Source organism: Lepidochelys kempii, chromosome 8 (genome assembly GCF_965140265.1).
Source record: "Lepidochelys kempii isolate rLepKem1 chromosome 8, rLepKem1.hap2, whole genome shotgun sequence".
NCBI classification, from domain to species: domain Eukaryota; kingdom Metazoa; phylum Chordata; order Testudines; family Cheloniidae; genus Lepidochelys; species Lepidochelys kempii.
This window is the reverse complement of record NC_133263.1, coordinates 15,336,760-15,363,078: the sequence shown is the minus strand read 5'-3', so window position 1 is coordinate 15,363,078 and position 26,319 is coordinate 15,336,760. Positions and strand designations below refer to the sequence as shown.

General features: G+C 43.5%; 1 protein-coding gene across 4 annotated transcripts; it reads left to right on the top strand.

Moving 5' to 3' along the window:
- The first annotated feature begins 322 nt into the window (after positions 1-322).
- IRF1 (interferon regulatory factor 1) lies at positions 323-9,878 on the top strand. 4 transcript variants are annotated; one of them, XM_073355654.1, is made up of 11 exons: positions 323-457; positions 2,811-3,039; positions 3,419-3,510; positions 4,477-4,576; positions 4,771-4,947; positions 5,420-5,469; positions 5,591-5,726; positions 5,963-6,085; positions 7,050-7,093; positions 7,898-8,030; positions 8,633-9,878. In XM_073355654.1, the coding sequence occupies exons 3-11, from the start codon at positions 3,424-3,426 to the stop codon at positions 8,737-8,739; spliced, it is 957 nt and encodes a 318-aa protein (XP_073211755.1). In that variant the 5' UTR covers positions 323-457; positions 2,811-3,039; positions 3,419-3,423; the 3' UTR covers positions 8,740-9,878. The 4 variants fall into 4 exon arrangements, with proteins under 4 accessions (XP_073211755.1, XP_073211753.1, XP_073211751.1 ...); XM_073355652.1 differs by lacking the exon at positions 2,811-3,039; XM_073355650.1 differs by lacking the exons at positions 323-457; positions 2,811-3,039 and adding an exon at positions 474-741.
- The last annotated feature ends 16,441 nt before the right edge of the window (positions 9,879-26,319 follow it).

Here is a 26,319-nt window from a genome sequence, read left to right as displayed (position 1 = left end):
TAGGGACGGGGGTGGGATGGGAATCCACCTGCTCCTGTGACACTGATGGGTGCACGGTGGGTGGGGAGGCAGCTTCAGAGGGCTCCTAAGCAGCCTCTCACTTCTCACCCCCATCCCTCCGCTCCCACACCCAGGGAGCAGCAGGGAGACGGGCGGGGGAGGGGGGAGCCGTACTTCCCCTTCAGCTCTAGCGCTACAACAGCCTGATTTCCCCGAAATGATGCTCGCCAGCCAGCCAATGAGCGGCGGGCGGAGCCCAGTCAAGCTCTTGGGCGAATGCTGATTGGTCGGCAGGAGACGTTCTGGCCAAGGTGGTGGGGAATCCCGGGTAGTGTAAGGATATACTGAGACCACTCCGCTTCGCAGCCTGCAGAAGCCGCGGGTCGTTCACGGGAGGCGGATCTACCGGCTCACCGGGCACCTTTGCAAGGCTGTGCACTGGAGACCGGCGAACAAGGTGGGTCCACGCCTGGTGCAGCTAACTGCCGTCGAGTCTCCTGCCAAGAGTCTCCTGCTCTCCGCTCCTGCCAAGAGCACTCGGTGCAGGACAACTTGGGAACTAGAGTTGCGGGACTTTGCAGGACTTTGCATTCGGTCCTGTAATCAGGGAGGCCAACAAGGAAATAGCAGGAAAGCAGCTGGTCTACGGAGGCTTGGCAAGACAAGGGATGCAATGAGTATTTAGTCGTGTGAGCCAGGGGACAGAGAGCAGAGATCAGTCGCAGGAAGTTTGCATGGCAAGTAAGATGCAATAAATGGCTTTAGCCCTGCAAATCAACTTCTGAACTGGTAAACGAGGAGTTTAGCGAATTTGCGAGGAGTTTAGCGGCTGTGCACGTAAGAGGTTCAGTCACTTTCTGGCGACAGAATTTATCTTGTTAGGGAGGAAAGGGTTTGTTGTTGCTTTTACTTGTATGTACAGTTATGCAAAGACAAAGTAAGAAGCACCTCTAATTCTGTGCTTGTGCATCAGACTGCTTTCTGAGGTGAGGGTGGGGGAAGAGATTGAGACAAATACGAGCAACTGTGTGACAACAAAGGGTGCTGTTGCTGCTCTCTGATACACAGGAAGTAAAGGCTGAAAATAAAATCATGCTTTTGGCTTCAACACCGGAGAGCAGCGTTCATCGGCAGCAGAGAGAATTAAAGCATTTGAATGCAGATGAGGTTGGGAAAAGCTAAAAATAGTCAAGGTTTATGGGGAAAGATCTGTGGGACCAACAAATAAAGAGTCAAATCTTCAGGCATTTGCAGAACTGGCCACAAAAGAGGTGACTGCTGTATTTTATGATTTAGTGAATTTGAGGATTGTTTGTTCAATGAGCCATGTTGCAAATTAACATTTAAGTGTGTGAAATTCAGGTGAATAATTATTAGCTAGAGAAATATAAGATCGCGGGATGTATTTTGAAATGTATTTTGGAAATATATATTGTATAAATACGCATATAAATACAAGTTTAAACAAAAAATCACCGCAAAAATTTTGGAGCTAGCACAGTTGATGGCATTGTTTTAATCTCACAAAACCAATGATAAGTAAAATGAACACTCACAAACTGTGTGAAATTAATGGCAAAGCTCTAACTTTACACCTCCCCAGTGCAAGGAAATGCTGAATGCAAGCATGCTTAATAAACCCATCTGAATCTGAGTAACACAAGGGTCATGGAGAAAAGTACAACATTCTGTATTATAATTTGCCCAACGGGGTAGGTAGTGAGAGTGGAAGTCAGAAACCTTAGTTATTGGCTGCTTAGGAATGAAAATATTGCATAACATTTCTTCATGTTAGCATAATCTATTGTGTCAATACATCCATGAGGAACAGTAAGCATACAGTGACAGGGCCCCATGCCTTTCTGTATATGTGTACGGAGGACCTGATTGCGATTGGGGCCTCAGGCTGCTATTATCAGACACATTACATCATAAATATAATTTGCTGTTCAGGATTGCTTGCCAGGGTTTAGTAATGCTATTTTCAGTCACAAACATTGCATTCCTGTTTCAGTTTATATACTTGTCATTAAGTATGAAGGAGCTGCATAAAGCTGAAAGTAATGTCAACTGAGGCTTTTTTAGTCAAAGTCAAGAACCGCTCCTGGCTTGAAATTATCTAATTAACTGTGTTTTACAATAGGGCTCCAAGCATCATTCCTTGAGTTCAATTTTGCAGCCCTTCTTTAAGCCTATCCTAGCACCAAAGCTAACTGCTAATGTCCACATGGAGGCCATACAGGCAGGAATGTGTTCTAGGAAAAGAGAAGCCCAGTGGAAAAGCTGCATGTTAACTTGGAGAAAGTATTTATTTGATCTCCTCTCCTATTATAAAGGGGAGTTGGGTTATGTAAGCTTAACCCCACTGCCAGCCCCCTGAAGCTGTCGAGGAAGGTCTAGGATTTGTAAAATGCTGAATTCTATTGTTTTGGAAATGCTGATATTTTCCTAAAAAAACAAGACAAGAAATAATATTTATGCCAGTAGGTCTTAATGTAAGGAGAAATTTGTAGCAGAGTGTAATGTTTATAGACTAATCTACTGCAATGTTGTTGGTTTTTTTGAAAAGGTAAACATTAAGAACAGGGGAAACTTAGCACTGAAATAAGTGGCAAGGAAAAGACAAGTAACAAAGACACTCCCTCAGAAAGAATTTTTTTGCTAGACTATACTTCCTCTGGAGCCTAACACTCACGCTTCACATGCACACGCCCCCTCTCCCGGGTACAAAGACTTAAGAATTTTTTGTTCAGGAGATGTGCAGGTGTGATAGCCCTGGAGACTGACATCCATCCTTTGGTATGGCACAGGACAAGTGCAGCACAGGACTTAGCAACTCACACTGCCCTGCCAGCATGCCTTGGCCACAGCTTGGAGTGACTAACACTGTGGTTGCAAAGAGAGAGTTCAGAGTCCATGAATCTCTGACTCCTTGCCTTCTGCACCGAGCCTGGGAGGCCAAGAACCAGAGGTGTGAGAGGCTTGTGAGATGTGGCAATTTGCTCACTGGGTGAAGGTTTCAGACCAAACTCTTTTCAGGTAAGCCACCAAACAGCACCTAGAGTAATACTTCTCTCTCGCTGCAGGGCTGAGTTCTGAATGGGACCCTAGATGGGAAGTGCTCTGCATCCCAGTACCAACCTCTGGAGCCATCCAGTTTCCCAAATTCAGTAATTTTACTTATCTACTTAAGGGATCATGTAGCCAGATTAGAACAAAAATTGCCATTCAGAAACTGCCAAGATGTCGGAAGAGAAATTGTTTATTGATTCTGGGCCAAGTTTTGGTTTTGTTGAATGCATACTGCCCATTACTACGAGTGTTAAGAGTAAGGAGTGAGGGATGTCATTACAAAATGACCAGCATACCAGAATATTTACTCTTTTGCTTACCTGTATTTATTATTTTCCTTTCACAGACAACATGCCAGTAACAAGAATGCGCATGAGGCCTTGGCTGGAGTTGCAGATTAATTCCAATCAAATACCAGGATTGGTGTGGATCAACAAGGTGGGTCTCTTTGTCATTACTTTTGTATCTTTAATCATCCTCATCCTGGTATTCTTAGCTGATGTTATATAAAAATCAAGGTCACATAAATAGATTAAAAGAAAATGGAAAGAGTTTACACACACTATATAAAACAGCATTTTTGTTTTCAGAAAACAGTAGCTGTAATTGATCAATGATGAATGGAGTAGACCAGACTTTTATAGGGGAAGTACTAGGAAGGAAAAAAAATGAGAGCAGTCAGGCCATAACATTGGGAGCCAAGAACATCTGAGATCTGCCTCTGTCAAGTCATTTATCTCAGTTAAGGAATCAGTGTTACAGTCTCAACCACTGAATGATTGACTAGTCTCACCAAATCTTGAGAGATACTGAGCACCTGAACCATTGACTTCAATACTGTATGCCCACCACTTCATTGAGAATTACAGCCATATGACACGCACCCACAATAAGATTGTTTAGGTTTATCCTCATTGATTCAGGACTTTTTGCTCGTTGAATATTTTGAACTGTAAAGTGTCTTGAAGCGCATATGAAAGGAGCTATCTGAGCTAAATTATTGTGTTGCACTGTAGGAAATATTTTTCTTATGGTGTCCATAGGTCCTTATTGTTAATTTTTAAAAAGATTCTGTGCAGACAGAGAAAGACACAATTTTATGATAAACATAAGGATCAGAGACAAACCAACAGACCAAGGTAGTTCTGAGATGAGGCTGACAGTGTCCCTCATATCTATTATATCTTGTTATACAGCTCTTTGAAACTCAGAACCCTTGGGGAACGTTATATGGGATGTAGCACATAATATGGTACTAAGTGAATCCTACTTTAGGAATCTGGTGGCAGACTTAATGCAGAGTTCCCTTGGCGTGACTGAGTTATCTTGGATTAAGTCCATATTTAGTCACGAGTGGGTGTATGTTATATTCCCTGTATTCAAAACTGCATTGTTTAACTACAGGATAAGATGATGTTCCAAATCCCATGGAAACATGCAGCTAAACATGGCTGGGATATAGATAAAGATGCCTGCCTTTTCCGGAGCTGGGCCATTCATACTGGTACGTGCTTGTTTTTAAATTCTGTCTATCACATAAACAGGTAGAGCCTAATTCTACGCTAATCTACATCCCATGTAACTATATTGACTGCCTTATATGACTGAAGAATGGAACACAAACTAATTCTTTTGGGAACGATCACTGCAGAGTAGTCTGAAAATTCTGAATATTTACGCACCATCCCTTATTTATAGGGAGATACAAGATAGGCGAGAAAGCGCCAGACCCCAAAACTTGGAAGGCAAATTTCCGCTGTGCCATGAATTCACTGCCTGATATTGAGGAAGTGAAGGACAAAAGTGTCAACAAAGGCTGCAGCGCAGTCCGAGTTTACAGGATGCTACCACCCTTAACAAAGCTTCAGAAAAAAGGTATGTGTATTACAGCCTATCCTCAAAATACTTTGCCTTAAGGGGACCATTACTGCAGTTTATAGTCTGTTTACGTTTCCTGTTCTGCTTGTGAATAGGTACAGTATAAATTCCTTGATAGAAGTAAAGTATTGCTGTGAATAGGCAGTCTTATTACTGTTGCTAAATATTACTTTGGATGTAGAGCTCCTTTCATCCCAAGATCTCATGGCACTTTTTTGAAAATTAATTCATTCTCACAATACCCCTAATGGGATCACTTCATCAGGCACAGAAGTGCGCTCCTCTCAGGGGTGGGAAGAATACAGCAGTCACTGCTGTCACTGAAATCAATGGTGAAACTCCCAGAGCACGATCATGCCCTTGCAGCGCAAAGCATTACTACACAGAGCAATTGCGGTCGTGTATGATTGGAGCCATCTGAAGTGGCTGCAGGCTTTTTCTCATGGTCACCTTGTTTTTGCTTTCACAGAAAGGAAGTCAAAGTCATCTAGAGAGTCAAAAAACAGGAGTAAGAGAAAGGTATGTATTGACTCTGGCAGTTAAAGAAGTCAGAGGTTTGCTTTGAAGTTTTGACAGACGGGAACAAATAGATCACATCTTGGTCTAGTAGATCTTTCATTCAATGCACGTGTCTTTATAGACATACGAAGACCCAAGGATGGATGAGGCAATAGAAGCACTGAACAGCAGCAGTCTACCAGATGACCACAGTGGTTATACAGTTCACAGCTATGCAGAACAAGAAGTGGAGATTGAGAACGCTTCCATCACCCTAGGTGAGATTCAATTTTAGTTCTTCTAACTTAGCAGAATGTGCTGCACTTACCAAACCCCAGTATAGGAGATCTCAGCCTCATAATCAGCGGTAACGGTGGCTTTTCCTTGACAGCTATATAATGGGATATATGCAATGTGCTGTAGCATGGGCCATGAGGGACTGGAGGCTATTCCGAATCAGAAAGCCTTTGCATTTCCTAAAAATTCTAACTCTTCCTTTTTGTGCATTCCACAGATCTCTCACCGTGTGATATGAATGCACTGACAGATTGGAGAAATCCAATGGAAATAGCAATGGCTGACAGCACCAATGACCTTTACCACCTTCAAGTGTCACCTTTGGCTTCATCTTCTGAAGGTTGGTATTTTATTGGTTGAAACTTCAGGTCAACCAGATAGAAATAATCCTACCACTGATGGTTTCAGGGGCAGAAGCAAGACATGAAGCTGCATGGGGTGCCAGAAAAAACAATAGGCCCTTTGTACAAGTGGCAAGATCTAGGATGCGTTCCAGGGTTAATGGGATCTACTCATCTGTAGTGAAATTTATTACAAAAACAAAAAGCTTTAGTTTGTTAAAGTTGAAGGGCCTCATGTTGCATCTCTTATACGTGCAAAACTCTTGCTGAAGTCATTGGCAGTTTTGAGGGCACAGGGACTGAAGGTTTGGATGAAAAATATTTTCATTAGCTGCCTGAACTGTGCTGGGATATAACATGTCTCAGACTACTCACTTCCAGGTATAAAGGTGTCACCATCAGGGGTAAGGAAGAGATCTCTGATCAGGATTCATTGTTGCACAGTGCTTTGTACTGGAGAGCTCCAGGGGGAAAGATTTCTTCCCCCAACCTGCTGGGAGGGTGTAGAGCAGATGCATAGCCAGCCTACAACTGTCACTGAAGTCCATGACCTCTAACAGAAACTGGGTTTATAAGAGGACAGGGGAAGTTTGAGAGTGATGGAAGCCTCCAGTTGTGGATCAGCTGTCCACTCCTCTGATGTGATCTATCCCCAAAACCATGTCACATCACTGCAGGAGGAGGGGTACACAAGGGGCTCAGAGTTTCCTAGAGTGGTGATGTCTATAGCCTGCAGAAATTCGTAGGGCTTCCTGTTACCCATAGAGGTGGCAGAAGTGACCCTGAATCTCCTGGCTTATAAGATGTTTTAGTGCTATTATGTCAATAGAAAACGTGAAGTAGCCTCTGGTGATAACTGAATGGAAAAGCTGGGAAGCTGATCTGTGATTTTTGCCAGTGAAGACACCGAGTTAATGGAAACATGTTTTCATCTTTTCCCCATGTCTTCATAAAACCTAACAGTAACAGATGATGATGCAGAAGAAATGAGAGAGCAACTTTACAAGGTAAAAAGATTATTTCTTCTTTTCAGAATAATATTGAATAAGTTGCTATTTGTATCAAGGGAGGAGGAGAAAACAAAACATATAAACAGAGTTAGGTGTACTTGTAAATAAAAATCCTGTGTACAGCCAGAATATGGAGAACACACACAGGTGGAAATACTTTATATTCTTCTGTCACTTTGAGAGCACATGTACCATTTGAGAGACAAACATTGAAAAGCCTAGTGATGGATCAGAGACTGAGAAGACATTTACACTCTAGAAGGAATCTCTTCTATACCCCCAGCTAACGTGGTGCATTTAAATCAATTTAGCTATACATCTAGGCATGTAACACATTAATCACTATTATTTATAAGCACCTTCTTTCTTGGGGTGTTCTCTAGGCATGTGTTCTGTGATCCCTACTTAAATTAATAGGAATTTTACATGTATGAGCAAGGTTTAGCATTTATGAAAGTGAGGGGCTATTAGCAGTAACCATAGTGTGGGTAGGTTTTGTGCGAGCTTCCCTACAGGGGTCCTCAGTACTGATCTGCAGTACTTATGCTAGTCCAGTGTTAGCTCTCTTGCGTGAAAATTAACAATCCCAGCAAATTGTGAGGTCGTTTTATGATGTGTATTCATAGTTATCTACATCATGATGAAATCTGCCCTTAAGTTTAACTGCAATGCCAGCTGGTATCATCAGCCCTTTGTAGGAAATATTGTTGATGCTGATCTGTTTGTCCAATCAGGTTTGGTTTGTTTTCTTGAACATTGTAAGGCCTGCACATTTCAAACCTTCCCCTTCGTCTCTTACAGCTGTTTGAACAACAAGACTGGCATGCAACCAGTGTCGGTGGGAAAGGGTATCTCACCAATGAGCCCGGCACACAAAACATTTGCAGCAACTTCAGCTACAAGGAGCAAGATTCTGAAATAGATACAACCTCAGGTACAAATACCTTAATTTCTGAAGCAGAGTTACTGAGAATGCAACCAGAGGCAGAGGGAGAAGCAGATTAAGCTCTTTAGGCAAGATGACTTAAGTTGGGTGGAAAACCAAAAAGAATAGAGCAGTTCATGCATTACTCTGTTTTATTTGAGATTTCTGACCAGCATGTTAATTTCAAATTGAAGGAGTTTGCTGGGGATTTTTTAAAAGACAATTTTTACTCGAAAATGTACCACAGATTTGTGTTTAAAAGTTACGTTTATATGCAGGCTTGGCTCAATTAGTGGGAATTCACAGAAATACGTGCTTAACTCAATTTCCATTTTAGCCTTACAGATTACTTTGAATATGTGTCAGTTTCCAGTGTTAAAGTTACCTAGCCATATGGCCAGTGAGAATGTTTAAAAAAAAAAAAAAGTTGTAATAAGGATTTCAGAAAATTTAAAGCATTTTTAAGATAAAAATCTTGTTGATATATTCAATTTTAGTCAGAGATCATTTGAACAGTGTTTAAATTTCACTATAGTATTATTAATATACATTCAATATTTTGCTGCTGCACATAGTAAATTTCTTCTCATTTCTTTTTTTTTTTTTTTTAGGGGAAATAGAGTTCAGATTTTGTACTGATCTGAAAAGCAGTCTAGAATTCTCTTGGCTGGACACAGTTCGATCCACTGGTATACAAGCCATTCCATGTAGCTTGTAATCCTCTTTTGCTTCCTCAGACTGTGAACTGCTTTACTTCTCCTGTTCCTCATGAAAGTGAGCAGAGTGGAAGGCATTTGTTTGTTACTGACTGAGTGAAAAAAAAGAACCTCTACTTTCCGTTTAGCTTCTGGGACTGAACAGATCGAGCCATCAAAACTCCATTATTAAAAAAACCTTAGCAGAACTGTGTGCATTGACGTTGGTTGACTAAGCCATTGTCCTATAAAACTTAAAATTGCTTCTGATGTGAAGCAGTTCCTACATTAATGTCAAATGGGGTTCTGACCTTTTTGTTGGGATACAAGTGAAAGGTGCTGTGGGTCAGCAGAAGCTGGGCTAGGATCCCCATTTCTCTCTCTGTGTTTCATATTATAACTTAAAAGCGCTGCTTTTGGAGGAGATCATCTACAGTTTCATTTACTCTCCTTTACCAAGCCAGTGCTTAGGGGGCACAGGGCAAATGTGCCTATTCATGTTAGCTCTGGTTGCTACATACCTGGTGAAGTACTTTTGAGCTTGATGACAATCATTACAGATTTTTGGATTCAACAAAAATTGCACTAATTGACCCTCTTTCCTTTGATCACTCCAGCACACGTTTGATCGACAAATCAAATTCCTCACTTTTGTAAATATGTTTAGTCCAAGAAAATGTGAAAATCAGCTACAGGCTTTGCTTCTACGTATTACAGTTGTTCAGAAGATCTGCTCCTAGGACATTCTATTCTGTTGTCATTATGCAGGACGTCTACCAATTTTTCATTTAATAATTATGAAAGAGCAGCCACACTTTGGGACCCATACATTTTTGCACTGATGGGCATAACACTTTATTTATACAGTGCCTTTCATGCTCTTTCAAGCCAACTTAATGCTCTTCATTGCAATAGAGTACATAGACTACCATGTACAGTATATACCCAATGAATTGTGTAGAGAAGATCATTAGAGAACCAAAAGCTATAAGCCTATGCAGAGCAGTACAAAGTACAAAAAGGAGGGAGGTCATTTTGATTTATGCTTAAATATCTGGAAACACATCAAATCACTAATTGTAACTGAACATTTTCCTGTACATAGTTGTGTATATAAAAAGTGTTGTACATTTGTTTTAATAAAAATGTTTTATATATGAAATGTATTTGACTTACTTGAAAGCTAATGAGAAAATGTATTCTGGGTTGTTTGGGCATTTCCTGAGGGTCAGATTGCTGGAGGAAATACTCCTAGTGTCACCATGTTTAAATATGGGATCTGTTGTGATTCTGACTAGTACCCAACAGAACACTCATTGACTCAAATGGGATTCCTTCCATCACTTTCAACGAGAGTCAACTGGGAGCCATAGGCCTGGTCTGCATTGGAGACATTTTAAAAAATTTCCACCATTGGAACCAGTGGCTTATTTTTACCAGTGTTAGAAACATTGAGAAACCCTAGTTTAGGTGGGCCACTTTCTGTCACTGATACTTTAAGTACTGTGCCAGTTAGCCCTGCTCTGAGCAGCAATAGAGGACTTGGTACTTAAAAGAAAAAAGCACGAGTGGCCTGTCTGTGCTCTGGCTCCCAATATTGCTAATACCAGTGGAGTCAAGCTGGTATCAGTGAAGATGAGACGTTTTTAGAAGCGTCCTGAGTGTAGATATAGCCGGACAGGCTAGACCACTTGAAGTAGAAAAGCAAATAGACATTTAGCTGCAAAAAAGAAGCTTAACTTTTTACTTGGTTTTGTTTTTCCACATGCTGGATTGCAGTAAGCACTACGCTGCATTAGAAAACACTCCTTCTCCGGCAAGCGGAGAGAAGGGGCAGATAGGGCAGCACACGTGGCCTGAGTTAGAGACCCTGAAATCCGATACTGCTTACAACATGGTGTGTGGAACTCTTGCATGCAGCTGAGTTTGGGACAATGCTAATTCAAGCTCTAGCTGAGGAAGAAGCTGGGTCAGATCAGTCTCTGGGGTCAGTGACATGTTTGAGGAATAACACCCTTAGTCTGAAGTGAGAAAAGAGATTGGAGAAGTCAGAAGACAGCTGGCAAGGATGCACACACAGACACAACCAGTAAATAATGCTTCTATCCCCTGTCAGCTGGCCTTGTTGTGCAGCGTGACTAATGCTGAACAAATATCAGAACATTTAGAGAACTTACGCTCTTGCTAAGGCTTGATGCTTCATTCCTTGCTTACTCAGACAAGATTCTTATGGACTCAAATGGGAAGCTTTGCTTGAAAAAAAAAAAACTACTGCAGCATCAAGCCCTTAAAGAAACACCAGGATAGGAAGTTAAGACCAAGATCTAAACACTGGGGGCCTGATCCAAAGCCCACCGTGGTCAATGGAAAGATTCCTATTGACTTCAGTGGGTTTTGACTCAGGCCCTTATTGGGCATGAAATAGAGTGTAAAGAAACATGGGGAAGTATACCCCAATAGTCAAAAGTGGGTCATGTAACTCACCACTAATGGAGATACAGAGGAAAATAGAGAAATAAAAGCGAGGCCATAAAAATTAGGGGTTACTGAAAACTAGCATATTTGTGCAAGATTGATGGCCTCTGGAAGCACAGGGAATGAAGTGGTGAAGAAAGATTATTTCATTATCTGTCACTATCACCAACTCATACATTAACTTTGATGCAACTCAAAGTGGCAGACAACTGTGGGCAGGGGAGAAAAGCACCTTTCCCTCAGCTAGGTATCAAAAATGTCACAAAAGTCTTTCCCCATCATACTGGCGGTGCTTGTGGTGTAGCTGCAGAAGGGAATATTGTGGTTAACCCATTACTGATAGCCTCTGTGCTTGCTGGTGCCCAGTAGTAAAGGTAAGAATTTGAATGGTGTCAAGATGGATGTTCAGTAGTTAGGTGGAATCAGTTGATCCATGTGGTGGGTTTTACTCAGCTGGAGAGTACATGTCCTTTAAGCACTGGGTTCATTTACATGGTCTTACATGCAGTTACTGCTCAGAGCAGATAGCATCTCACCTGCCTGATGTGAACTGTATCTACTAAATAGATATTGGTGACGAAGACATTGTGTTCTCCGATGTTCCCCACAAGAGGGGCTATTCCCACTTGCATGGTAATGAAGCACTCCCACAATGCGCCCTGCAAAATCTTCATGAAAGCCACCTAGAGAACATGCTGGCTGCCCTCTGGCTTAGATCATAAGTAGGACTGGAAGCGGGGAAAACAATTTTGCTAAGTGTAACGCAGCATCGATATAAACCTAGAGTGGGATTAGGCTTAGCACGTAGCAGTGGAAGGAAATCAACTTTGTTTAAAAAGCTAAAATTTTTAATTTAATTTAATTTAAAAAGCATTAAAATTTCCTATGTAGCAGGGAAAATGAACTATATTAATGAAGATTTTCTTCAGCCCATAATAGTTTATTCAGTTGGGTAAATTCATCTACACATGAAAGGAGAGAACGTGTCTACAGGTTACACCGTGATATAGGAGGATGGGTGTTTGGGAATTTTTTTTGGAGATTACAGGCTAGAGACATAGATTTGGGGACAAAAGTGGGCAAGGCTGAAAGGAGGACACTACCTTGCAGCTGAGAGTCACAAAAAAGACCTCCTAAAATACCCTGGGATTGTCTCTAACCAGCCCCACCTTCCTTAGTGACTTCCTAAATTAGGGTATATAGTTCAGTGCAGCTTTTCTATGTTCTGTTTTGCCAGTCAAATTAGCTTGTATGTAAAAGAGCTGGAATTGGAAGTGGTGACTATGAAACTGGGAATATTTTCGGGCAATAACCTCGGATGGAAATAAACTGAGCTCCGACCTCAGAGGAGGCTATGTCAGGAGTACAGCGCTGGCTGGAGTAGTATTAAAATAGAACCCTGGAACAGTGCAGCATAAACTGAACACTCTGGAGGGTGCCTCGCACTGCTATGCAGCTTGTTTAGCGAGGCCATCATTTCCAGTATTTCACTGTCCTTCTGGTGTCTTTAGTAGATCTTTCCTGAAAAAGATTTTCTTTAATGGCACCGGTTTCTTTCAGTATATTTTTAGGAAAGATGCCGTGCCACTTGGGCCTTGAGAAACATCCTGAGCGCTTAGCTTTGGACAAACTTCATGCCACTAACATAAAATGACATTCATTCAAGAAGCTTGACCCTTGGAGCAGCTGGAAAGGCTAAGAAGCTGCACTCCTGAAAGATAAATGCAGAACTTGCCCCACCTGAACATTAGATCTATACAAAGTGTGCATTAAATATTTAATATTATTTGTATTGCAGTAGAGCCTAAGAGGTTCAGACATGGACCAGCCCCACTGTGCTAGGAGATGTATAAACACAGAACAAAAAGATGGTCCCTGCCCCAAGGAGTTTGCAATCTAATAAGCCTCCATGTGAATTTCCCTAACTAAATGAGAGCCATTGTGGCTGTGAAGTTGTCATAGGAGTTTGCACTGTGCATACATCTGGCATGGGGAAATTCCCACATAACAAGGGGAGCACATCATTGCAGTGAATCCAATTCTGCTCTGATCTCAGCCAAAGTAGCTAGATGGGCATCTTTGGATGACATGAGAATATCTCCCTCTCATTTTGCATAGTTCGCAGAGGTGGAGTTTGTTCTCTTTGTTCCCCAATAACGTCACCGTTTAAAATAAACAGAACCCTTCCCCTCCCCCTGGTCCCCAAAGGATAAATCAGTGTCTAAAGTGTTCGGTGCCAACTGCCCCAATGTAATCAATGGGAGTTTTGCCACTGCCTTCTATGGGAACAGAATCAGGCCCTCCCTTTCCAGTTACGTTCATTTTCATCTGCAGTTGTTTTTATTCAGGTGTTTACTGTAGTTCCCCTCCTCCCCCAAATCAGTTCATTTGCTGGAGAAGGAACGACAAAACCTACCAGAAACAAATTCCGATGGACTCCCATAGCCAGCCCCACAACATGACACTTCATGACGTAACATCAAAACACACACACACACACACCTTGTTGCAGCGACTATGGACACTTTGTGACTTTAAAGGCAGAATTTCTGGGGCTTTAAATCCAAAGGTTTTCGTTGCTGCGGATACACTGCCATGCAAAGATTGGAGAGATCTGCCTTTGGATATTATTGCATTTTCTAGAGATACCTGTGAAATAATGCAGTGAGCGGGTGCTGATTTTCCCTGTGTTTTAACCCCAAGCTGCTCACACAACTGCACCTGTCATGATTTAAAAAATGGCATGTGCATTTCCCTCCCTTCACCCTATGTAAAGCCTTGTTAATCAAAAGGGTTTGGTGAGAATTGTACAGCCTATGGGTGGGATTGATCCTCCCCTATCTGGCCCCTAAGCTCCACTCCCATGCAAAGGGCGTGGAAAGCATTACCACCCACTTTGCATAGGAGTAACTGCACCAGGCAGTGGAGACTCAGAGCCTGTAAATAACTCTGTTTGCAGCATCCTGAATCCTGAAGCCCGACTAGTTTTCCAGTTACTCACGTGACTTGCCATATCAGATCCTATAATGGCTTATGATTCTTCAGACTAAAGGTGTAAATGCACAATGGGGAAAACAAAAGGGGCATATTTTAACTTGGAGCTGCAAGACAAGCTGTTTAAATAGCAACGTGTTGAATCAGAGTGCAAACGCTGATCTTCTTTACATTGGTGGACCTTCCCACCAGCTGATGTAATCTGATAATTTTGTAGTGCTCTATATTGAATCAATGTTTTCACTGCCTTTTGCTCCTTCTCCAGAATGATACCTTATGTTCCTAGGTGTTATTGCTTTCACCAGGGAAACCAACTTAAATGTCTTTATGCCTTAGTTACTTAGATTGTAAGCTCTTTGGGGCAGCGACCAGTTTTTGGTTCTGTTTTTGTACAGCACCTAACACAATCGGGTCCTGGTCCAAACCAGAGGCATCATAACAAAAGTAAATACATAATCTGTAAAATAGAATTCTGCAAAGTGGATTACAGAGATTTATTTTAAATAAAGGCACTGTATACAGAAGTCTCATTCAACATCTCCTTACCAATGCAAAGGGAAAGCAGAGTCTCCGTTTGATCAGATTCCCTATGGTTTGATTTTTAAGTGCATCAATTGTCTGGATATTAATCATTAATTTCGCAGAAGAAAGCGATGGGAAGAACAGAGTGAGGATAGGGAGGCACCAGAACTCCTGGATTACAATCAAAGTGCTGCCTTTGACTCATTCTGCCTCAGTTTATCCACCCGCAAAATGGGGATATTAACTCCCTTCACAGGGGTGTTGTGCGGGGCTATAAAATTAATAGTCTAAAAATGCTAATTAGTTGTTTCTAAAGTGCTATAGAAGTAATAGGGTATTTTTTACCATTACAAATAATTTCAAAGTGCAGGGGCAGGTTCCCATAAGCACCATGTCATAGCTACCCTGATGAAATGAACTGTACAGGACAAATTCATTGTAACTGCAAGCCCTGGAAAAAGCTATTCAACTGTGATAAGCTATGTTAAAATCACATTCATATTGCAGGCAAGATCCCCAGCTTGTGTAAGTCGGCATTGAAGCTGAGCAGGAACTGGATTTTCTGTTTTGTGGAAAATACCACCATTTTGAACTTTTTCCCCACTCCAAAATTGAACAAAATCTAAAAGTTTTGAAATTTCCCATCTAACAACATTCTGAAAAAAATATTTTGGATCAATTGAAAAGTTTTGTTCTGAAAAGTCAAAACATTTCATTCCAATTTTGACTTATATAGTATAAATATTTTATCAAAATTAAAAAAATTAAAACAAAAAGTTGCTTCGGAACAAACAAAACATTCCATTTGGAAAAAGGTCAAAATGGAATGTTTTGATTTGACGGGAATGTTTTGGTCTGATTTTTTTCCACAGTGGAATTTCATCAAAATTGGTGTTTCCACAAAACATTTCGAGTTTGACGACTCACCATTTTTGACCAGAAAAACAGTCTGGTGGAAAATTTCTGACCAGCTTTAATTGGTATAGCTTTGCCATTTATACCAGTTAAGGATCTGACCATTCATGTCACCATAATGGTTACATTCAAGCAAGCAAAGAAGCTGAGGAATAAGGCTCCCATAGCGCCCTAATATCTACCTGGGATCCTGTCTCCAAGAGACAGACCCACAATACAAGACAAAGTCCCACAGGACATGACAGAGAGGAATCCAAACTGCAAAGTTTGGATCAGGATCTGGATTCAAACTTTTCCTAAATTCCAAGGATTTTGCTTTAGGGCTCATTTTTAGTTACATTCCAGGACAGGTTCATGGCGTTTGTATATTCATGCCAGAGGAATACACTGTAGCTATAAATCCTACCATTTGAGGAGAGTTCAGATAAAAACAGAATAAAAACAATTTCATTTTAGAAATGATTCTTCATGCTTTATTCCAAGTGTGGGGAGGTGAAGCACCTCTTAACAAGCTTTCAGGTTACAGAGCTGAGCAAGTTGTGACTTCCGCCAAAATGACTGAGTCCCAACTTCACGGCTTCACCATTATGTACTTAGAAGGCTGATGTTTTCTGTGCCTCTTTGCTGAGAAAGCCCATCCATGTGCGTACTCAGCCTGTGCACACAAACACGGGATTGGGCAGTGAAAATATGGGCATATACACAAAATAGATGCCTCCCTTCTCTGCTGACTGGCTGTTTGCTCCACCTCTCTCCCACCCCCTTCTTCACAGTCCCTTCACCTCAGCCTGACTGCACACCTGCCTTCCACCCTCCAGTTCCTTCTCCCTTTTTCATTCCTTTCTTCCCTTCAACGTCTCGCTCTTTTCCTTTGTCAGCTTTGCTAATTCCTCCCTGACAGGACTTCACCCAAAAAAACAGAAAAGAAACAAGCCAACAAGAACAAAAGATAGTGGAGCAAGCCTGATATTTGCGATCATCACACTGTTCACTCTGCTTGTATGTTAGATCCCTTTTGTGACCTTTGTCTTTTCTATTTTGCTGGCAAGCTCATGTGGGCTCTAAGCCCTGGTCTACCACCACCCCTCGTGGTGCTTCTCTCCTCCACCACCCCTCCTGGGCTACCTTGGTAGTTATCCCCCTATTTGTGTGATGAATGAATAAAGAATGCATGAATGTGAAGCAACAATGACTTTATTGCCTCTGCAAATGGTGATCGAAGGGAGGAGGGGAGGGTGGTTAGCTTACAGGGAAGTAGAGTGAACCAAGGGGCGGGGGGTTTCATCAAGGAGAAAAACAGAACTTTCACACCGTAGCCTGGCCAGTTATGACACTGGTTTTCAAAGCTTCTCTGATGCACACCGCGCCCTCCTGTGCTCTTCTAACCGCCCTGGTGTCTGGCTGTGCGAAACCAGCAGCCAGGCGATTTGCCTCAACCTCCCACCCCACCATAAACATCTCCCCCTTACTCTCACAGATATTGTGTAGCACACAGCAAGCAGTAATAACAGTGGGAATATTGGTTTCGCTGAGGTCTAAGCGAGTCAGTAAACTGCGCCAGCGCGCCTTTAAACGTCCAAATGCACATTCTACCACCATTCTGCACTTGCTCAGCCTGTAGTTGAACAGCTCCTGACTACTGTCCAGGCTGCCTGTGTACGGCTTCATGAGCCATGGCATTAAGGGGTAGGCTGGGTCCCCAAGGATAACTATAGGCATTTCAACATCCCCAATGGTTATTTTCTGGTCTGGGAATAAAGTCCCTTCTTGCAGCTTTTGAAACAGACCAGAGTTCCTGAAGATGCGATCGTCATGTACCTTTCCCAGCCATCCCACGTTGATGTTAGTGAAACGTTCCTTGTGATCCACCAGTGCTTGCAGCACTATTGAAAAGTACCCCTTGCGGTTTATGTACTCGCCGGCTTGGTGCTCCGGTGCCAAGATAGGGATATGGGTTCTGTCTATGGCCCCACCACAGTTAAGGAATCCCATTGCAGCAAAGCCATCCACTATGACCTGCACATTTCCCAGGGTCACTACCCTTGATATCAGCAGATCTTTGATTGCATGGGCTACTTGCATCACAGCAGCCCCCACAGTAGATTTGCCCACTCCAAATTGATTCCCGACTGACCGGTAGCTGTCTCGCGTTGCAAGCTTCCAGAGGGCTATTGCCACTCGCTTCTCAACTGTGAGGGCTGCTCTCATCTTGGTATTCTTGCGCTTCAGGGCAGGGGAAAGCAAGTGACAAAGTTCCATGAAAGTGCCCTTACGCATGCGAAAGTTTCGCAGCCACTGGGAATCGTCTCAGACCTACAACACTATGCGGTCCCACCAGTCTGTGCTTGTTTCCCGAGCCCAGAATCAGCGTTCCACAGCACGAACCTGCCCCATTAGCACCATGATGCCCACATTGCCAGGGCCTGTGCTTTGAGAGAAGTCTGTGTCCATGTCCTCATCACTCATGTCACCGCGCTGACGTCGCCTCCTCACCCGGTATCGCTTTGCCAGGTTCTGGTGCTGCATATACTGCTGGATAATGTGCGTGGTGTTTAATGTGCTCCTAATTGCCAAAGTGATCTGAGCGGGCTCCATGCTTGCTGTGGTGTGGTGTCTGCACAGAAAAAAGGCGCGGAACAATTGTCTGCCATTGCCCTGATGGAGGGAGGGGCGACTGACGAAATGGTTTACAGGGTTGGCTTACAGGGAATTAAAATCAACAAAGGGGGTGGTTTTGTGAGAAACTGAATGACCCCGTCAGGGATAGAACTCAAAACCTCAGGATAGAACTCAAAACTGGGTTTAGCAGGCCGTTGATTTCACAGAGGGAAGGAAGGAGGGAGGAGAAAATGAATACAAAACAAATCTGGTCTATTTCTTATTTTGAGACACTTCATCTATCTTTATACATTTTGCTGGCAGCAGACTGTGCAGTACGACCGCTAGCCATCATCATTTCCTGGGTGCTCGGCAGAAGACGGTGCAGTATGACAACTAGCCATCATCTTCTGCTGGCTGGAGATTAAAAGACAGTGCACTACCGGTAGGACGGAATCGCTACGAGACGAAACAAGGGAAATGACCTGGCTGAGTCACTCCCATGTTTGCCCAGGTGTCCGGTTAAAAGAGCACCCAGGACTATGTTGATGACGGCTACCAGTCATACTGCACTGTCTGCTGCCAAAAGGCAATTAACTGCTGCTGTGTAGCAATGCAGTACCACGTCTGCCAGCACTCAGGAGACATACGGTGACAGATAGCTGAGCGGGCTCAATGCTTGCCGTGGTATGGCGTCTGCACAGGTAACTCAAGAAAAGAGGCGCAAAACGATTGTCTGCCCTTGCTTTCACGGAGGGAGGGAGGGAACGGGGGCCTGACGATATGTACCCAGAACCACCCGCGACAATGCTTTAGCCCCATCAGGCACTGGGATTTCTACCCAGAATTCAAATGGGCAGCGGAGACTGCGGGAACTGTGGGATAGCCACCCACAGTGCAATGCTCCGGAAGTCTACGGTTGCCTCGGTACTGTGGACACACTCTGCCGACTACATGCACTTAGAGCATTTGTGTGGGGGGACACACAATCAACTGTATAAAAACGCTTTCTACAAAACCGACTTCTATAAATTTGACCTAATTTTGTAGTGTAGACATACCCTAAGTGTATACAGGGTCTAGCACAATGAGGTCATGATCCTGGTTGGGTCTGAATCACAGAGACCAATGATTACGAAGTGAACTCATAATGATGCCTTACCCAGCCTTTTGCTGCATAAGTGCCAGAGAAATACCCAGGATGAAATCACTTTTATGCTGCTCACTTGCAGTGGAGTGATGAAAAGGAGTTTCTCTGGAAAAATGAGAAGTTCTGCTGGCACAAGCTGCCCTTCTCGCCTCCTCCCATTCCGCAGGAATGAGGGTGAAATGTGCTTAAAGCAAAGACAGAAAACAACATTAACTGCCTTGGGAGAGATTTTTCTTTCAGAGTCCTGGGTATGTCTACACGGCAATTAAACACCCAGGGCTGGTCCATGCCAGTTGACTCAGGATTGTGGGGCTCAGGTTAATGGGCTGTTTAACTGCAGCGTAGACATTTGGGCTCAGGCTGGAGCCCTGGCTCTAGGACCCCGTAAGTTGGGAAGGTCCCAGAGCTCAGGCTGCAGCCCAAATCCAAATGTCTACACCTCAGTAAACAGCTCCTTAGCCCAAGCCCCACAAGACTGAGTCAGCTGACATGGGCCAGCTGCAGGTGTTTAATTGCAGTGGTAGACATATCTGAGAGCAAAGAAAAGTAACTGAAAATGATGGGCTGATCTTCACCCTGACAGCCAGGCTTGCTCTAGGCAGTCTCCTCCCAGAAGAAGGGTGAAATATGCTGATACACGCTATTCATTTCACTCATGATTCATAGAGAAACTTCTTTATGAAACTTAAGGAAACCCACATAAAATCAGCACCCTGGCACAAAGTGAGGGCAGGCATGGAATCCGCGCATCCCAGCTTAGCTAACCTGTGTGCCCATCCTTTGAGGAAACCTCCAGATTTTCACAAGGACTGAGCAGATCCTGAGTGGAGTTAAACAGCTGGACATTGCAGCATGGAGTTACACCAGCAAAGAATTTGGCCTCAGAAGTCCAGAGTCTCCACTAGCTGTCTTTGAGTAATAGGAACACTTGTTCGAAGAAATTATGGGCAGGTCACTTTTCACATGCACCTGATGTGCAGGTAGTTGTGTCTCAACCATCAATACCATAGTTTCTGGATTCTTCACCAGTGGGATGGAATGAGTTTCAAAAGGGCTTCCCCACCAACAAAAATTACCAAAAAGCAATCAAAGAATCTCTGCCGATATTGATACAGTATAAAGCATCAGTTATTAACCTCTGCAGGCAGCATATTGGATCATACAGACCAACAACCTGCTCTGGTATGGCAAATCCAACATCCCTACTGTCTGTCTCCAATGCATTTTGTTCAATGTTTGTTCATTCAAGAAATCATTAATTTGTCATAAGTGACAGGCCATACTTTGCCATATACACAGAACCTTGGTAACCAGGGGAGAGGGATAGCTCAGTGGTTTGAGCATTGGCCTGCTAAACCCAGGCTTGTGAGTTCAATCCTTGAGGGGGCCATTTAGGGATCTGGGGCAAAAATTGGGGATTGGTCCTGCTTTTAGCAGGGGGTTGGACTAGATGACCTCCTGAGGTCCCTTCCAACCCTGAGATTCTATGATTCTAAGCCATGAATTATGCACCTCCCCTAAGGGATTTTAGGGGAAATCCAGATGTGTTCATATAACCGCTTGATCAGAGGCTGCTGCTTCTTCTACTACTGATGATGATGACAACCTTTGCTTCCTTTACTGCAACTTATCCGATGAGAGAACACAAGTCAGTGGTCAGAGTGTGAGTTTCAGTGCTAAAAAAAAAAAAAAAGCTGTAATTGGCTGTATAGCTTTGAATTTGAGCAACAGGAGAGGACATAAAGGTGTTGCTCATCTCAAATCAAATTATATTTCTCCAAAGGACACAGTGTGGGAGACAAGACTGGGCAAAGAGCAGGATGAGTCCGGCCATCATTCAAAGTTCAACTTGCAAGCCTGTGTGTTCAGCAGGAGTCCCATTGTTTTACAGAAACCTGAGCATTTGAACTTCCAGTGTTCTACCATGCAGATAATGACAAAGGTCTGTTTCACTCTGTTCATTCTGTCAACCACTAATAGATACCATCAACAGGGGTGAAAGTAACTTAAAGGACTTACCAGTATGCAGGGTGGCTGGGCTCCTGGGCAAGGTGGGGGGTGGGACGGGTGGCTCTGGGCCCCTGGAAGGGGCGGGGCCAGGGCCAGACTCCCCCCACCAGCCCATCTGTGCTGCCCAGCCTGTGTCGCCCAGAGCTCCAGCGGCGATTTAAAGGGACCAGGGCTCCGGCCGCTGCCGGGAACCCCAGGCCCTTTTAAATCACAGAGCCCCAGGGAAGCTGCCCCTTCCCCACACCATGTCAGCAGCCTTGCCGGTACGGTCCTTAAAGCGCTGCCGTGGCAGCCCTTTAATGTTGTCTGTGTGCCGGCCCATATCAGCGGCCACTTTCTTACCGGTACACCGTACCAGCCCATACAGGCTTACTTTCACCTCTGACTATCAAGGTCCTGTCCACAGAGTCCTTAATCTCTTTAATAGCACAGTGTGTAGGGGGCTATGCGTCAGCTCAGTTGCCAAGCCCAGTTAGCGGGCATCTGTGTTCCAAGATGTTTTTTATACTATGGGCAGGACAACTGTCCAAAAACAGCACTAGGGAACAGACAGGGATGGACCTACAACAGAATAGCTATACAGAGGCCTGCTCCCAATCTTAGTCTCACTGACAGCTGCTGTAAATCTCAGAACCGCTGTTTTTTTAAAACAGATTTTTTTCAAATAAAAAACAAATTGAAGTTATGTAAATATACATTATCCAGGGGGGCAGGGGAGAGGGAAGGGATTTACATATCCATATCAATTTGTAAATGGCAGATATTGAGACTGACAAACAAACCATATTTGCAAATCTACACATCATAGTCCCCCTGGAATCAAGAAGCTCAGCCCCATCTAAATGTTCATTTAGACCATTTTTTAAAAATTATTTTAGTGCCATTAGACTATGTAGCATTTACACTGCACTGTTCTTTTCCTCTTCAAAGTTCTGCACAAATGTTAACCTTCTGTAGACCATAGGCACGTTACTATAAATTGACTTTACTGCTCTGTTGTGAGCAATTAGGTTAACACTTAAGAACTAGCAGAATTTTGGGTCTCATTCATCCCTCCCTAGCGTAAGTCCATTTGCTTCAATAGTTTTACACGAGGGTTGGATTTGACCCAATGTAATAATTGACCCAACCACTTTCTCCACCAGGTTATCATAATTCTTGGTTTACTCATCATGAATCTATGGAGTATCTTCTCTACAAACCCTTCCCATTCCCGGAGGATACTTTGCTCATCTAGAGCATCGCAGACTGTAATTACTATCCGCCAAATGACCTAAACAAAGTTATTTGCCATGACATAGTGACTCACCCAGCTCTCATTACAAAGCGCACAGCATGGCAGCAGGTCTCAGATTGTGCACTGTAACTTGCTGCTCCAGCTCGTGTAGACTGTGTGAAGGAAAAGGAATTTCCTCTCAGTGTTTTTATTTCCAGCACGCTTAGCCTTTTCAGAGAAAGTCCCCTTCAAAACCCACTCAAAGTGAGCCCTCTAGAAGAGAGGGAGGGAGAGAAAGGGCTCAGATGGGACCAGACAGCTCTACAAAACTGTGTTCAGATCAAGGAAAAAGCATCTTAAATGTTGCCTACAGAATGTTACTTATAAAATGGGGAGTGTTCATGCTTCATGACAGCTACTAATGCCAGACCCCTTACAAAACGGTCCCACGTTATTTGGCAGCAGTGGTCCAAACCACTACAGCTTGTACGGGTGTTTTGCAAGTGTGGTAAGATCCCCTCCATGTGTCCACATGTGAGTTGTTCAGATCAGAAATATGGGTTCTCAAAATCATTGAGTTAAAACAATGAGTGAGCAAGGTCACTGCCCTGGACTACGCTTACTTTGTAGTATCATATTGTACTTGCCATTATTCCACTCCATTGACCCACGGTATGTCTGCACTGTTGGCTGGCCTGTACCAGCTGACTGGGGCTCACAGGGCTCGGCTGTGGAGCTTTCATTGCTGTGTAGACTTCCAGGCTCTGAGTTGCATCCCAGGCTCTGAGTCCATCCCACCCCACAGGGTCCCTGAGCCCAGGAGTCTACACAGCAATGAAACAGCTCCCACAGCCTGAGCCCCAGGTTGTCTTTGCTGTGTAGACATACTCCAAGAGACTTGGGAGGGACAGAGAGAGAGAGAGAGGAAAAAAAAAGAAATTCTATGTTTTAAAAATATCTAGGGACCATCCCTGCCACATAGTGACAATGGCTCTTATGGGCTTGATCCTGCAGTGTGCTGAAAGCTCCCTACTGCTACTGACATCAGCTGCACCAGGTCCTTACTTCCTGTCAGTCAGTGTAGCTCTGCTGGCTTCAGCAGAGCTGTGCCAGGGTACAGCCGTGAGAATCTGGCCCAACTGGCTTCCTTGGGAGCTGAACGTACTCAGCATCTCTCCCCAGCTGCTCACCACCTTCTGACAGCAATAGCTACCCAGGGAAGCATACTGGAGTTGCTTGCAATGCGCACATCACAGGGCATCTTTGCAGGACACAAACCTTAAAGGGATGTTGTCAGCAGAAAAGGCCCAATTTATCTGACTTGCTTTTTTTAAATGAACTATTGTTTGCATGTAACACAGAAGAATTACTATAAATGAAAAAAATTAAGGGGGGAAAAGAGTCTCTGTGTTATGTTTCACAGCATACAGACAGAGAAGTTAAATAAAACAAAATACTCTTGTTGGAAGGTTGCAACATAACTCTACTCTATTTCTTCAGTTCAGAAGAATAACACACAAGAACCCCAAAACAGAGAGAGAAAGAAAGAAAGCAGACTGCTTCCTAAAACAGAGAGGCACATCTCACTCCACCACCTTACTCTAGACTGGCTGTGTGCAGACTGACTGCTGGCAGACCCAGATCGCACCATGCTTCCCGGCAGAGCTCCCTAGTCTGCAAGCAGGACCAGGAAACTCCTCTAAGCATTTAAAGTGACAGCCTACAGTTTCAATACACCACATTATTTTTAATTTGGTTTGTTTACTTTGGCATTCCACAGCATACTGCGTATAATCAGTTTCAGTGTTTTCCCTTATATAGTCAGTCTGTTTCCCTTGCTCTGTGTGTGGGCATCTTTCACTCTATAACAGAGGTAAGAAAAATAACGTTGAAGCACAGGGCGATGATGATGAAACCATGATGAAATATTACGTACAGTACTTGACACTACTTTTTAACTAAGTTCTTGCAATTGAAAAGATTTCAAATTGATGGTGTCCCTTTATTTAGAGGCCACTGCTGGTCACTGTAACATCCCTTCTTAGCTGATTTAGTGTTATCTTCACCTGTGATCTGAACGAGAGTCCACTGAAGTCAATGGGAATCTTTTCATTGGCCTCAGAGACTTTGGATCAGGCCACTAGAACCTGCTCCCACTCCCTTCAGGGGGCATCTTCATCTTCATCTGCAGGAATAACTTTAAATTCTGTTCTTGGTCCAAACATCACATTCTTTGCAGACTTCACATTGGAGATACACCAGAACTTTGGTGTCAGCTCTGGCCAGCCGGCTGCATGCTGGGAAGATGTCCTCTTGGTCACCATTCCAATCAGATGGAGTTCTGTACTGGAGCTGGAGAAGTGCATTTGCTGGTCCTGGAAGCCAGGTGTGAACGTGGTTTCGAACTAGAACATATTTTTTGCAGTGATTCCCTCTGCATTCTGTCTGAGTAAAACCAGATGTGGAGCAACCAATTAGTCTGAATGCAACTCACCCTGGAGTAAGCAATGACTCAGAGTTTTTTGGTTGTTTGTGTTTTTTATTCCCACCCTCCACCCCCAATCATCATCTTTTACAGGTAGTCTCGCCATGCTGATCTTTATTAATAGCATTCTGCGTGATAGGTTTTTAGAGTCTGAGCCAAGTCAAGTCAAAGGCAAAATTCCCATTGATTTCAGTGGAAGCAGGATAAGTGCCCTGAGGCTTTGAGTAGGCAGCTAGAGACACTTTGGGCCTGGTATTCAGAAGTGCATCCATAGCCCCAGCTGAAGTCAGTGGGAGTTGCAAGTGATCAGCACCTCTGAAAATCAGGCCCCAAGTTTAGTTCTTAAGAACTGAGACACCTAAAAATCAGAGATCACTTTTAAAGTGACTTGTTTAAGGTGGAAAGGAAGACTTGTGGCACCTTAGATACTAACAAATTTATTTGAGCATAAGCTTTCATGAGCTACAGCTCACTTCATCAGACATTTAAGGTGGCACACTGAAATTAACAGGGCGAAATTACAGTTCCCACCTCACTTCTCTAGTTCAGAGGCTCTTGTTCTTTTACCAACTGGATCATGTCTTGTGGACACATCCCCAGCCATTCGCGATGGCATAATACCCTTGAGCCAACTGTTTACATGGAAAAATAGTGCTAGGAAAGTAATGCGTTTTTAGTTTCTCTTACTGTGATTTAGCAGCTGGAAACAAGGAAGAGAACTCATGCTATGGGACCAGTCAGCTCCCAACAGGCCATAGTTTGAGAACCTCTGCTCTAGAGCACACTGCCCTTGAAGGAAGTGTTCATTTAAGGAGAGTCAGTCCACTTTTTGAGGAAACTGCCTCTGAATTTCCCAGCAGGAGAAAAACTAACTTCCCCTCTGTCCTATCAAGATTTCCCATGGGTTGGAGCAGTACATGAAGTAATACCTTCTTGGCAAAGGAAACAATGAGGGAATCCTGGATGGTTAGCGAAGAGGTAACAACTGAGAACAGGTGATAGCTCAGGGAAAGTAACCACTAGCTTTCAACATCTGTAACACACGGAGTGTAAATGTGTATCGCCTTCTTTTATAAAGCGCTTTACATTTTTATGCACTGTAGAGACACTGGGCACTTAACTCTTGTGACTCCCTATGAAGGAGGCATGTTCCATAGATAGGAAAAGCACGGCACAAACAGGTGAAGTAACTTACTCAAGGGCACCCAGCAAGGCAGCGGCTGGGCCTGGATTAGAAC